The following is a 14,657-nucleotide window of genomic DNA, read 5'->3' as shown; positions in this document are numbered from 1 at the left end:
GCTTATATCCCTATGACAAGACTGAAACACTATGAAGGAAGTGCCTGAAGATAGAAAGCTCAAGACAGCCAAAGAGGGTTCACAGGAAGGAGCCATAGCCAAGATACATTCCTTAAAGGGACACTCCCAAAGACCCTCTTCCTCCAGCCAGGCCCCACCTTCCACAGTTCCACCACCTCCCAGGATAATCTATTCACATTTTGACTCTGTCAGTGGATTAAAACCATTGACCACATCAAAGCCGTTGTGATCCAAATTACTTCTGGAAATGACCTCACTTAGTTGTGCATTACTATTAGTATTCAACGAAGTTGACCAGTGAGACAAACCATCACAGTAATTTTCATTGTATAATGTCCAAATTCCTTTTTTTTTTGCCAGGGCCTGAGCACTGTCCCTGGCTTCCTTTTGCTCAGGCTAGGACTCTACCACTTGAGCCACAGTGCCACTTCTGGCTTTTTCTATGTATGTGGTGCTGAGGAATCGAACCCAGGGCTTCATGTATAAGAGGCAAGCACTCTACAACTAGGCCATAATCCCAGCCCCCAAATTCCATTTTTTTCTATTTCCACTTGTTGGGTTTTTTTTTTTTTTTTTTTTGCCAGTCCTGGGACTTGAACTCAGGGCGTGGGCACTGTACCTGAGCTTCTTTGGCTCAAGGCTAACACTTGAGCCACAACATCACTTCCATCCTTTTCTGTTTATATGGTACTGAGGAATCGAACCCAGGGCTTCATGCATGCTAGGCAAGCACTCTACCACTAAGCCACATTCCCAGCCCTTTCCACTTGTTCTTGACATTTTCTTATTGTGTATGAGTACTGGGACTTTTGTGCTGCCCCTGTTTTTTTGTGCTCAAGGTCAGCACTCTACCACTTGAGCCACAGCTCTACTTCTGTTTTTGTAGTTTAGTGGAGATAAGAGTCTCACAGACTTTCCTGCTTGGGCTGTCTTTGATCTATGATCCTCAAATCTCAGCCTCCTGAGTAGGATTACAGGTGTGAGCCACTATCACCGGGCTCAACATTTTTTTTCTATTTCCATTTTTCATGCATTGAACATCATTTTTTAAGCTGTGTTTTCTTTGAGTTCTGTAATCAAATGATGTGTAGCATATCTCTGTACATATTAGTTTGACAAGATTCTTTGAGCACAGTGATTCCTTTGTGACTTGCTTCATTTCAAGTGTGAAGGAGATTCTGATGCCTTGCTGAAATTGAGACAGTGAGTTAGCCTTAAAACCATGTTGGGTTAAACCATTTTTTTTCTACAGGGAAGTGTTACAGATATATTCTCCAAGAACCACCCAAGTCCCAATAGACATGAAAACAAAGAATTGTCTCAACAGTCACAGTTTACTTCTGCTCTTTTTTTCTTTCTTAAAAAAAAAAAAAAAGGTTGAGCTAGGCACTGGTGGCTCATGCCTGTAATCCTAGGTACTCAGGAGGCTGAGATCTGAGGATCAAGGTTCAAAGCCAGCCTGAGCAGGAAAGTCTACCAGAAAACCAGAAGTGACACTGTGGCTCAAGTAGTAGAGCACTAGCCTTGACCTGAAGAACTCACAGACAGCACCCAGGCTCAGAGTTCGAGCCCCAAGACTGAAAAAAATATATTACAAAGGTAATGTGCAGAGGGGTTACAGTTACATCAAGAAAGGTAAAAAGTTCATTTCTTTTTAGACAGTGTCACCCCTTCCCTTGCGGTCTTCCAGTTTTTCCCCTTCTCTCCCCACCTATAAGTTTATAGTTCATATTCAACATAGTGTCTAGTGAGTATCATTCCTGTATCTGTTTACCCTTTGTCTCTCCATTTTTGTGCCTCTTTCCCCTTACCCTCCCAGAGACAGATAAATGAACAAACAAGATAAAAAGAAAACAAAAGCCTATTTCTATTTTTTTTTTTTTTTGCCACTCCTGGGACTTGAACTCATGGCCTGGGCCATTATCCCTAAACTTCTTTTGCTCAAGGCTAGCACTCTTACCACTTGAGCCACAGTGCCACTTCCACTTCCAACCTTTTCTGTTTATGTGGTGTTGAGGAATCGAACCCAGGGCTTCATGCATGCCAGGCAAGCATTCTACCACTAAGCCACATTTCCAGCCCTTCTGTTTCTGTTTCCTTGAGTTCATGTCAGTATTTTTTTTTTGAACAGAGCCACACAAGCATTGCTTCTTTGTGTTCCTACTTAAAGAATATCTATCTTCCTTTGGTCTCACTATGTGTGAATGCCTAGAGTCCTGTATAATTTATTATGTCCTGGTGTGTTAATTTAGATCTGACTTCTGCATATGAGGGAAGAAAATGTGCTGCTTGTGTCTGAGTTTGGCTTATATCATTTAACATGATTTGTTCTGGGTCCATCTATTTCCCTGCAAGTGACATAATGTAATATCTGTGTGAAGTTCCATCATGTAGTTACTACATTTTTTTGGATCTGGGCTGTTTCCATAACTTGGCTATTGTGAACAGTGAATCAGTGAATGTGGATTTACATGTGTTCTTAAGTATTCCTGGCTTGTGATGTTCTGGGCATATGGCCTGGGAGCAATATGGCTGGGTCATAGGGAAGTGTTGTTGTTGTTATAAAGATGATATACAGAGGACGTTTGGACAGTATCATCCCTTCCTTCATGTTCACAGTTTTTCCCTCCTACCCTACCCACCAAAATTTACTTCTGCAAAAGGGTTTGCTATCAGCCAAAAACCTGGCAAATAAGCACACAGAGCAGACTGCTACCTATTTATCCCTAACTTAGGTCCTGCCCTTCTGCTTGGATTGGTTGATCTCAAGTCCACAATCTGCTAGTGATTGGCTAGTTTGAAGAGGGTAAGATGTATTTACATGAAGTGACCCTGAAAAGACTTTGAAATAAGATTAACTGTACACTAGCCTTCTCAACATATACCCATACTTTCTCCTTTCTTGAACAGTGTCGAGTATGTCTTAATTCCATCTTGGAACAATCAGTTAAGACAGATCTTACATTTCAAAAATTCTTTCTTATCCCCAAAGAGTTCCTCTTTTCCTTTCTCTACTTGCTGATAGGGTCTTAGCAGAATAATCAGCCAGAACCTAGCAAACGTGCCAAAGTTGGAACTTTTAAGCAAACCACTTGGAAAAGTTGGCTTTTCTCATTGAAGGCGTTTTTCACTTCCCTTTTATCTCTATGACTTTAATTTCATTTGTTTTTGGAGGATTTCTCTTTACGGAGATACTTTTTCATGCACTGACTTGTCTGTATTCTTTCATTTAGCTATGTAGTTGGTATTTATTTAGCTGTATATTCTCATTGGATTCCTCTGTTTACTTATATTCTCTTGATTTTGTGTAGTTGCTTACAAGTGTTCTCTTTTTCTTGAACTCAGTATATTGTTGTTGTTTTTTTTTTCCAGTCCTGGGCCTTGGACTCAGGGTCTGAGCACTGTCCCTGGCTTCTTTTTGCTCAAGGCTAGCACTCTGCCACTTAAGCCACAGCACCACTTCTGGCCGTTTTCTATATATGTGGTGCTGGAGAATCGAACACAGGGCTTCATGTATACGAGGCAAGCGCTCTTGCCACTAGGCCATATTCCCAGCCCCCAGTAAATTGAGCAAGCAAAGTGCTTGCCTAGCAAGTGCAATGTTCTGGGTTCGATCCCCAGTACCAAAAAAGAAAACACAAAAAAATACAGTTAAAAAAAAAACCCAACCAAAGAATATGAAAGATTAAAAAAAATATGAAGACGAGGAAAAGGGGAGTGGAAAGTGGTTATAGCAGGTACCTGATATCCTTGTGCATATAATTCAGATGTTTCATGAAGAGCATTTATAAGTCATTATTATAAGGATTGCAGAAGTGAAGAGTAATACCATAGAGAAAGTGGGAGGAAGAAGTTACATGTGAGAAAAAGAAAAAAGAAATTTTTGTTTTTAGGAAAACAAGGAAAGAAAGAAAACAAGCCCAGGCAGCAGTGGCTCTATCCTGCAATCCTAGCTACTTAGGAGGCTGAGATCTAAGGATTGTGGTTCAAAGGCAGCCCGGGCAAGAAAGTCTGTGAGACTCCTATCTCCAGTTAATCACCAAAAAGCCAGAAGAGGAGCTGTGGCCTAAGTAATAGAGCACCAGTCTTGGGCAAAGAGGCTAAGCCCAGTAATGGTACAGAACTAAAAAACCAGCCAATTTTTTCTTGTTGAGGGCAAGGATACCTGCCATCTGGGCTATATAACTAGCGACTAGGCTCTTCCTGAAAACAGTTCCTTCTAGAATCTGTGATGCACCACTAGTAGTTTAGCTAGGGGAAGCAAAGGAATTCTATCTCATTGAGTCTGTGAAGCACCAGTGTAGTAGTTTAGCTAGGGAAAGACAAGGGATTCTATCTCATTGACTTGAACCATTTGCCAAGGTTGCTGTATGAGAGCCCTAACAATGCCCTAGGGTAAGACAGGATGGAGGATGTTCTTAGGGTCTTTTCTCTGGCTTAAAAAAAAAAAATAGTGGCCACCTGCTTAGTGTATTACTGCTTACCTATGATCCCATTTGGGAGGCTGAATTAGGAGGATTGGTGGTAGGGGGCTAATCAATGGCAAGATGATCACAATGTTGCTCTGTTTTGTCATTTATAGAGGTTGGAGTGTGCTGGATAGTATCCATCCTAAAATTATATGTACTGCCTAATCTCAGGGCCTTTGATTGTGGACTTATTTGGAAAAAGGATCTTTCTAGAAAGGATCTTGAGACCATCCTGGATTACTCCAGTGGACCCTGAATCCACTCACAAGTATCCTTTTAGGAAAAGAAAAGACAGACACGAGGGAAAGCCACATGAACATAAAGCAGTGATTGGAATGAACAGCCACAGCCAAGGAATGCTGACAGCCTTCAGAATCTGAGCAGGAAGGAATAGACTCTAGAGCCTCTATAGAGAACCCAGCAGTTGATACGCTGATTTCAGGTTCTACTTGTGTGTTACTACCTCCTCACTTGAGACTGAACTTCCTGTTCATCCTGAGTACATGGGCATATAATCTATAGAGGAACACAGCACAGCACATTTCACCTTTCTTTGTATATATATGCACTGTGAAGTCAGCATATATATATTAAATACTTACAATGTGCTAGTCTCTGAAAGTGGGTGTGTGTTGGGGTAACAGTGATGACCCTAGTAATGGGTTTCATGATAGCCTTTTCTGAGGAAAATCATTTCTAAAATCTAGAGTAAGTCCTGAGATTCACAGATGAATTTATCAAACCACCAAGAGGCCAACTAACAGGAAAATGGCCCTGAAGCAACCTTTGCATCCTCTGTAGATTCTCTTATTTTCCCTGTGGGTCATGCTGGAGACTGTATTAAATGGGTTTTACTGCCTTCCACTGGATGATTGGAATGTAGCCATAGATCACACCCAGGAGAAATTTAAGGTGCCAATTACTGGCTCTAACTTTCATCTGCCACATTTCTTTATCAACTAATGAAAAATTTTCAGATTCCTTTTGAAATACAAACTTCCTTATAAGAAAAAACAAAAGGAGCCGGGTGCTGGTAGTTCATGCCTATAATCCTAGCTACTCAGGAGGCTGAGATCTGAGGATCACGGTTCAAAGCCAGACTGGGCAGAAAAGTCTGTGAGACTCTTGTCTCCAATTAATCATGGAAAAAGTCGAAAAGTGCTGCTGTGGCTGAAGTGGTAGAGTGCTAGCTTTGAGCAAAAGGAGGTCGAGGACAACACTCAGGTCTAGAGTTCAAGCCCCATGACCGGCAAACTTAAATAAATAAATAAAAGGAGAGTTGTAATTGTAATTGCCAGAGCGGGAGCATACTTTCTGAGGTAATTTCTCTTATTCAAAGGAGAGAAGAATCAGAGAACACCATGAGATGAATACAAATACCTTCTTCAAAGAAACCATGACCATATTTTCCCCCAAGGCTGCCAGCAAGTAAAATCCTGGAGCAATCCTACAAAATTTGGTACCCTGAAGTCCACTGAACTGTTTTGTCCATAAACAAAGCAGGATCTAGCTTGGGCTAGGAACCAGCTAATAGAAACTGCTGGGAACAGGGAGGCCTTTCTTTCCCAAAGCTTTGGCTTCGTAGTCAGACTTACTCCTAAGCTGACAAAGTGGGATCCAGTGGCTGCCCTCTTGCCTTACTGTTCACCCTCCAACTTCTCCCTCTGTCCTAGTGGTTTTCCTTGGTCTTGCACACACATATACATAAATATGCACACATTCACATTCCTTCAGACCCATTTTATCCTAGAACTAGAAGGCAGAATCTGAATGCTTGACAAACTAAGAGTGCAGTGCCAGGATGTTTACCTAGCTGACAAGTTTGCTTCCATTTCTTAGGGTATCGTTAAGAATTACTCAGGCAGCTCTATTTGGGACTCTAGTCAATTGCTTCTATACACAAAGAGCTGTATCAATTTCTAAGATGAGGAAGAAAGCTCTCATAAGAGGCTTGTCTTGGCTTAGGCACATATGTATCTAGGAGTAAAGCTTGGAAGCCCTCTTCATAGCCAGCTGGGGTCTCATGGTGATCAGACTGTTACTATGAACATGGTCAAACTAAGGGTTGAGGTAAAAGGGTTAATCCTTCAGAATTTCCCAAAGACAAAAAGGCCATACACTAGAAACAAGTGAGTTTATCAAAAATAATAGCCAGTGCTGGGGTATAGGTCAGTGGTAGAGTGCATGCTTAGCTGAGTTGTCTCCAGTCCTCCTCCCAAATTGTAAATAGTACAATTCAGTACAAAATTGCAAATTTTATTCAGGATAGAAAATAGAAACACTTATTAGCACTCTAGTATTGATGGATTGATGAAGAACCCTATAACAAAGCTGTGCCTATTTAGTGACACATCCTCAAGCCCTAGCAGTAACTTGTTCACATGCAGGTATCTCTTTTTTTTTTTTTTTTTTGGCCAGTCCTGGGGCTTGGACTCAGGGCCTGAGCACTGTCCCTGGCTTCTTTTTGCTCAAGGCTAGCACTCTGCCACTTGAGTCACAGCGCCACTTCTGGCCATTTTCTATATATGTGGTGCTGGGGAATCGAACCTAGGGCCTCATGTATACGGGGCAAGCACTCTTGCCACTAGGCCATATCCCCAGCCCCCAAGTATCTCTCTTGAATCCCAAGAGTTGAAGAAGTCTAACCACTCCAGTTTTCAAACTCAAGTTCTCACCTTGCTGTCTGGAGTTCTTGTGTACTCAGAGTTGTCCCAAGGATTCATGCAGTGAGGAAAGGAGTGGATGGCAATCAGTTCATCCAGTATCAGTCCTGCAGCCCATCTAGGTACTATAAGCCCCTCACGAACCTCTGGCAAATGGTCTCAACTGCAACATCTAGCACTATCCAACAACTGACCTAGGTCTGTTCTCAGTATCACCCATCTCTTTCAAAGTGCCTGTTTTCTTTGGCCTAGAGAAACCGCTTTTCTTTCACTCCTTCCCCCACCCCCTTTTTTGGCCAGTCTTGGGACTTGAACTCAGGGCCTGAGCACTGTCTCTGAGCTTCTTTTTGCTCAAGGCTAGCACTGTACCACTTGAGCCAATGTCACTTCCGGCTTTTTTCTGTTTATGTAATACAAAGGAATTGAACCCAGGGCCTCATGCTTGCTAGGCAAACTCTCTACCCACTCAACCATATTCCCACTCCTCACTTTTAGTGATAGTAGGGTTTGAATTTAGGGCCTCACACACTTGCTAGGCAGATGCTGTTACTGCTGAGTCATGCCACCAGCCCTCTCCAGATTTCTTCAGCAAACACAAAATTTCTATGCCTCTAACCAATTAATCAATTGAAAAAGCCAGAAAAAAAATGTCTTGCAGTTCTCAATCCTGTGGCACACCCGCACTAAAGTGATGAACAAAGAGCAACTACCTGCTTGTGTGGGGAAAAGGGGTGAGAGGAAAAAAAGTGCACATATGAATTTTATCCAGACACAGTTGATAAATCTTTACTGTCTTAACACCCAAGATTTATTTCCCAGAAACTGGTATTACTTGAAAGAAATGTCAGAATAAAAATTTCTCAGCTAGGCATGGTGGCACACATTTTACAATCCCAACACTTAGGAGGTAGAGGATTATGAACTCAGTGCCAGGCTGGGCTACTTAGTGAGACCCTGTCATGTTTCTTCCTTTTCATCCTGTTATTCCAAGCAATCTCTTGTTTACTTTCGCCCCTCTACTTCTTCCTCTGCCCCCTCACTGCCTCTTCCCAGATGGGCTCATGCATTCTGACAGAATCTGGCCAGAAGTTACCATCAATTCAGGAAGGAGAAACAATAGTGCTAAAGGCAGCAGCTCAGGAGGCTGCATGAATGTCCCTGCCTTATTCACACACCTTGTGTAGCATTCACAAAATAACTGAAATGGTTCAGTGCTCGATTCATGTTACAGAATTTACTAAGATTTCAGATCTGAAACTGTTCCTTGTTTTTGCTTGAACTGGGGGTGTGGGGGAGGTAAGAAACAGTGCCAAAGAGGCAAAAGTAACTAGTGGATCACAGACCTATCAAGCTCCTTCTGTGTTCTTACATATGCAGGCCCAGTGAAAAGAATGAGGTGTGTGTATTAGGTTCACATTTTGCTGCCACGCACTGTGAGGCCTTATGTTCCTGCAAAGTAAATTTGAAAAGGGGTTGGGGGGGGGGGTACACAGGGTAAAAAAAGACAAACTACAAAAGCAATACTTGCAAAACTGGTGTAAATGAACTGAACAACTCATGGGTGGGGAAGGGAAAGGGGGAGGGGGGAGGGGGAATGAGGGACAAAGTAACAAACAGTACAAGAAATGTATCCAATGCCTAATGTATGAAACTGTAACCTCTCTGTAATTCACTTTGATAATTAAAAAAAATATATATATATAAAGGGGGTGGGTGGGAATGTGGCTTAGTAGTAGAGTGCTTGCCTAGCATGCATGAAGCCCTGGGTTCAATTCCTCAGCACCACATAAACAGAAAAAGACAGATGTGGCTCTGTGGCTCAAGTGGTAGAGTACTAGCCTTGAGCAAAAAGAAGCTCAGGGACAGTGCCTAGGCTCTGAGTTCAAGCCCCAGGACTGGCAAAAATTAAAAAAAAAAAAAAAGGGGGGGGGTGGGCAGGCACCAGTGGCTTACACCTATAATCCTAACAGCTCAGGAGGCTGAGTTTGGAAGATCATGGTTCGAAGCCAGCCCAGGCAGGAAAATCCATGAGACACTTATCTCCAGTTAAGCATCAAAAAGCCAGAAGCGGAGCTGTGACTCAACTGGTAGCGTGCTAGTCTTGAATGAAAAAACTCAAGGACAGTGCCCAGGCCCTGAGGACCAGTACCAAAAAGAACAAAACCAGCCAGGTGTTGGTGGCTCACATCTGTAATCCTAGCTATCCAGGAGGCTAAGATCTGAGGTTGTGGTTCAAAGCCAGCCTGGGCAGGAAAGTCTTTGACATGCTTATCTCCAATTAACTATTGGAAAACTGGAAATTGTGCTGTGGCTCAAAATAGCATAGCAGTAGCCTTGAGCAAAAGAGCTCAGGGCAGCACCCAGGCCCTGAGTTCAAGCCTCATCACTGTCGCCCCCCCCCCCAAAAAAAGTCATAAAGTTAAAAAAGTAAAAAGAAAAGTGAGTGACTTCATATAATTTTAAGAATGAAATGAAAAACAGAATTTCATGCCAATCCAATTAAGGATTATATTGTTGGCTTTATTTTCTATTTACTTTCCCAGCCTATAGAAAGCCCTTGTAAACTAAGTAAATGTTCCATTTTCCCATCAATGGGAATAGAAACAACCATAAACTCAACAAAGTCTCTTGGATTCCAAATCCTGGACAGAAATTCCAGATGTACAGATGAACAAAACAAAGATTTTTCTTCTTTTTGTTGGTCATGGGGCTTGATCTGGGCCTGACTGTCTCTGAGCTCTTCGGCTCAAGGCTAGCACTCTACCACTTGAGCTACAGCGCCCTTCTGGTTTTCTGGTGGTTAATGGAGATAAGAGTCTCATGGACTTTCTGCCCAGGCTGGCTTTGACTGCAGTCCTCAGATCTCAGCCTCCTGAGTAGCTAGGATTACAGGCATGAGCCACTGGTTCCCGGCTAGGATTTTTCTTCTTTCACAGAGTATTTTTCAGATCTCTAAATACTGTAGTCCTTATAATATATAATTCTGGGGCTTTAAATGAGGAATAAGGCCTTGGGCTGGGGATATGGCCTAGTGGCAAGAGTGCATGCCTCGCATACATGAGGCCCTGGGTTCGATTCCCCAGCACCACATATACAGAAAACGACCAGAAGTGGCGCTGTGGCTCAAGTGGCAGAGTGCTAGCCTTGAGCAAAAAGAAGCCAGGGACAGTGCTCAGGCCCTGAGTCCAAGCCCCAGGACTGGCCAAAAAAAAAAAAAAAAAAAAAAGAATAAGGCCTTGCTCAGAAGCACATAATTAAATGGAAGAAAAGCAAAGAATATTGATTTTTTTTCTTACCTTTATTTAAAAAGAAGACAACTCCTAACAAAGTTGCAAAACTCACACATTCCAAGGAGTACATTAAAACAACTGAACTGGAGAAAACAGTGGACCTTAGTTAACACTACTTGTCTGTGTAGCGGTCTCACAAACACTTCAAAGACAGGAAGAGATCTTGATCTGGATGACCCACCTATCCACACAAGGTAGAAGGTGCTGCCATCAATCTTCAGCATCATCAAACTGTCCTGTTTCAAAGACCATTTTTGAATAATGGGGTATCAATGGAGGGGGATGGTGCCAACTGGGGTCATAGACCATGTCTCCTTGGGGGGCACAGCGCACCCATGGTTTGATCTCTTGAGAAATGCTCCCCTGGATATCATCAGCATCTGCAGACAGTTTTCAAAAGACAGATCGAAGGAAAGAGAGAAGATGAACGGGTTAAAAAGAAAGGCTAGGGTGCAAAATTTTAATTTTGTGTAGTAACACATGCTGTGTATGACTGTGGACACATCCACAAATGGAAAACATGATTATTCTGAATTACCTATGTGATTCTCAGACAAGGGTCTCAGCAGAGGAAGCAAGTGGATGACAGCACTTCTATCTGCAGCCTCTCAATTCAGACAAAGATTTTTTGAGAAGTAACATTTTTTTTCCACGTTGTATATTATGGAGTCTTTTTAAAAAAAATCTTATATAGGGGCTGGGGATATGGCCTAGTGGCAAGAGTGCTTGTCTCCTATACATGAAGCCCTGGGTTCAATTCCCCTGCACCCACATATACAGAAAATGGCCAGAAGTGGCGCTGTGGCTCAAGTGGCAGAGTGCTAGCCTTGAGCAAAAAGAAGCCAGGGACAGTGCTCAGGCCCTGAGTCCAAGCCCCAGGACTGGCAAAAAAAAAAATCTTATATAAAAAAGGAGCTATCATATTTATTTCAGATCTGGGATGAGTATGAGGATGAGTTCATAAACAGGGTTCCCTCTTCCAAATTACTTGCCTTCAGGACTTGTCTGAGAAGCCCTGACTTAGGACCCCAGAAATCCCATACCTACCATAAGGATTCCCTTGATCTGCTTTCAACTCCAAGTCCCAGTCTTCATTGAAAAGATCAGCAGTCTGTTCCCTGGGTGGACAGCGTGTTCCTTCTGATAGCTCCCAGGCCTTCAGTTCCCCATCAGCCTCCTCAGCAAAGCCTTCCTCTCCACAATGTGTGCCCTTGCCATGGGTACAAATGTCACTATGGGTGCTTTGGGCTCCACTGGCTAAGAAATCAATAGGAGGAAGGTCTTAAAACTGATAAACCAGTAAAGGCCTGCTCATGTGCTTGGAAAACTTTTGGTAGACTTACTAAGAAGACAGTTTTAAACAAGTACACAGAGCTCTTCAGTTACCTGAGCACTTAAGAAAATGTTTGGTTTATGTTTTTAGGACTAGAGTTGATAATTTTTTCAGTAAGATACTTTGTCTTAAACAAGGCCACAAATTGCCAGGACAAATGTTATCCTTTTACAACACGAGCCTGTGTTGCATTTTCTTCTTCAATTCTTCCCTTTTGCTTCTAAGACCATATGAGAGGTAAGTGCAGATGAAATGAGGAATGGATTTACAGGGAGAAGGGCAGGGCTCATCTGGTCACAATAAGCAGGCTCTATGTTCCTCGCCCTGACATTGGGAAAGCTTGAAGGCACACCGCCAAAAGGTCTTTCAATGGGAAGAAAGCCTGGGAAGGATAATGGACATCCAATCATACAGTACTATGAAACGGACATCCAAGCATAGAGTGATGCTAGTTCTGAGGTAGAAAAGGAGTTAGTCACTAAATATGTTAACACGGTACTAACAGCTAAAAGCAATGAACAGTTGCTGGAGTGGAAGACTGAAAACAATTCTGCCTGACTCCAAAACTTCAACTTTTCACTATTACAAAGTGTTTCTCTCAATAGAAGGGATGGATCTGGATTTAAGAAAAGTCTTGGACTTCCTCAAGGAAGAGCCAAGTAGAGCTTCCAAACAAAGGCTCTGTTGAAGCAGTGGACAGAGAAGACTCAGCAGCCAAGAGGTTTGTACATGACCAAAAAGGTACCCAAGGACATATGGGGACTATCTTTTTGTCTTTCTCCCAACTCTCCCAACCACCAAACTCTATCTACTTGCCTAGTTGATCCGTGGTTGTTTTAGTTTCTCTCTTCTGGCCAGAGTGGTCATCTGTGGCAAAGCCAGCCTGTGGAAAAGGAGATAATTACTAGCAACTTGGGTTATCTGGAACATACCCAACAGAGAGCCATTGACTTCAAGTCTACTCTCCTAAATTGCCCTTCATGGTGCAAAGCTGGGATCCTGCAAACCACATTACTGCGTTGTCAGCAACAGTTATCCACCAGTGCAGTAGGAGTGCCTTCCTGTTGTGCCCAATGAAGTCAGATGCCAGCTTTACTAACACTTACAGAGCCTTATTACTGGGTCTTTTCAGAGATCTGAGTCCCAGGACCTCTCTTCTGAGCTTAAGAGATTCCAATGCCAGCTTGGGGCAGCAACCTATCCCCAAAGCTTGGAATTTCTGCTTTGCAAAGCCTTTTGACTGAGCTTATACATTTTAACCACTGGACCATTATCCTTTTCCCAGCCATAGAGTTGGTGCTGTTTTCTACAGTTGCTGGCTCTTCATAATTTCATTTTTAACATTTCATTTGCTTATCTTTATATCTAATCAACAACTAACAGATTCTTTCTCCTCACTGAATATGAAAGGGGTGGGCCTTTAGTTCCACTGCAAAGCTAAATGCTGAAATAACTTGTATACCCCATAGCCAACCATAGACTTCTCTGCCCCATTACATCCTAAACCCCATCGCCTCCACACCCTCTTTCCAGTATATCCAGAAATGTTCATCATTTACACATCAATCCTTGGTCTGCCATATTCAGAGTTCGACCCTCTCTGGAAACAGCTAGTGACCGCTATGACCTCGCAAAGGGCTTGTAAAGACAGCATTTATGAAAACATCTAAGCGTGTTGCAGGAGTGTCATGTTTCTTGAATTTAAGTTCACTTGCCAAGAGGGAGAATGATCAAACTACATTTCTCCTACATTTAAACAGTACTTGGCACTTGCTTTAATTAACGTTGTACATCTAGTAACCCCTGGGTTTAATGACACACACCACATGGTCAGTGTCAATCACTAGCCTTTGTTGCCCACCGAAGGGCAGAACCTTGCTCACCTAGACTTCATAACCGTTTCCCCACCTATACTGCCTGATCTAAAAAGGGGAAAACCACTATTTGCCCAAAACATTCAGCAGCTCTCCACAGCCAATGCACAGGTTCAGTGATGGATTCACAAGCCCTGACACATCCACCGCCTTGTGAGGGACCCAAGCTCCAAGCCATTTGCTCTGCTCTCTCATCTTCACCCTTCTGCCAGGCGACTCCAGCTCCTCCACCTTGGAGAGGAAGTGAGCACCCCTCCCTGCTCTGCCCTGAGAAAACTAGAACAATCCCATTCTTCACCCCGGTGCAATGTTCTTGGCGAATCCTGGGTAAGTCCTGGCTCGGATGCTCAAGGAAGCGTTCCACTCATCCTCGCGGTCAACAGGCGCCTACGTTGCGCCGGCCCGGACGCGGGGCGCCGCGGCAGCTGCCCCCACCGGGGGTCTCCAACACAGGGAGCTCCTGGAGGAGGCGGAGGCCGACGCTACGCCAGGGCAGGCGGGAGGACCGCAAACGTGGTCTTGGCAAAGCCAGGGGCGGCCGCGTGCGCACATGCCAAGAAGTTTCTGGAAACCCCGCGTCAAAGCAGGCCTTAGGCTTCCACAGACCGCACAGGCGACATCCGGCGCCCCGCGGCCCGAGGGCCCCTCTCGCTACCCCAGCCCCACCTGCCGTCGCCGAGAACGCGGAGCCGCTCCGGCTTCCCAGCCCGCCCACCGTCGGACTCGGAGTCCGCGGCCCGCAGCCGGCAGCCGTTGCCGGCCCCGGCGCGCGCCTCCGCAGGGCTCCGCGTTCTGGGCGGTTCCGCGGCCCCGGCCCCGCCCCGCAACTTCCCGCGCCGGGCCGCAGGTGGTGGCCGCGCCCGGCCCCGCGGCGCTCACCTCCAGCCGGGGGAGAGACTCCCTCGCGCTGGGCAGCGGGGCTTCCGGAGGCGGCCCCGCGACTCTCGGGGCCTGGGCCCCACTCGCGGGAGGATCCATGCCCGGATCCCACCGCCCGGCGCCTCGGA

General features: G+C 44.3%; 1 protein-coding gene and 1 long non-coding RNA gene across 4 annotated transcripts in view; one reads left to right on the top strand and one right to left on the bottom strand.

The window, feature by feature from the left end:
- LOC125348080 overlaps nucleotides 1-11,172 on the top strand; it is a 26,947-nt gene extending 15,775 nt beyond the window's left edge. The window contains exons 2-3 of the long non-coding RNA XR_007210294.1: nucleotides 8,860-8,862; nucleotides 11,138-11,172. This is a non-coding gene — a long non-coding RNA (uncharacterized LOC125348080). The remainder of the gene's footprint in view (nucleotides 1-8,859; nucleotides 8,863-11,137) is intronic.
- The window catches only part of Coprs (coordinator of PRMT5 and differentiation stimulator), a 15,718-nt gene extending 1,061 nt beyond the window's left edge, over nucleotides 1-14,657 (bottom strand). Inside the window, exons 1-6 of one of the 3 annotated variants that reach the window (XR_007210293.1) lie at nucleotides 14,530-14,657; nucleotides 12,593-12,659; nucleotides 11,491-11,700; nucleotides 10,625-10,823; nucleotides 8,107-8,254; nucleotides 1,134-1,144 (exon numbers count right to left, since the gene is read on the bottom strand). Coding sequence is in view for 2 of the 3 variants with exons in the window: in XM_048341022.1 (XP_048196979.1) it covers nucleotides 10,452-10,624; nucleotides 11,491-11,700; nucleotides 12,593-12,659; nucleotides 14,530-14,628 (549 nt within the window). In the remaining variant the exon portion in view is untranslated. Of the gene's footprint in view, nucleotides 1-1,133; nucleotides 1,145-8,106; nucleotides 8,255-10,390; nucleotides 10,824-11,490; nucleotides 11,701-12,592; nucleotides 12,660-14,529 lie in introns of those variants that run through there. The other 2 variants (XM_048341024.1, XM_048341022.1) reach the window with 2 other exon arrangements.

The sequence above is a fragment of the Perognathus longimembris genome, chromosome 3, assembly GCF_023159225.1.
Source record: "Perognathus longimembris pacificus isolate PPM17 chromosome 3, ASM2315922v1, whole genome shotgun sequence".
Classification (NCBI taxonomy): Eukaryota; Metazoa; Chordata; class Mammalia; order Rodentia; family Heteromyidae; genus Perognathus; species Perognathus longimembris.
The sequence above is the reverse complement of the archived record's forward strand: the minus strand, read 5'-3'. Positions and strand labels throughout refer to the sequence as shown.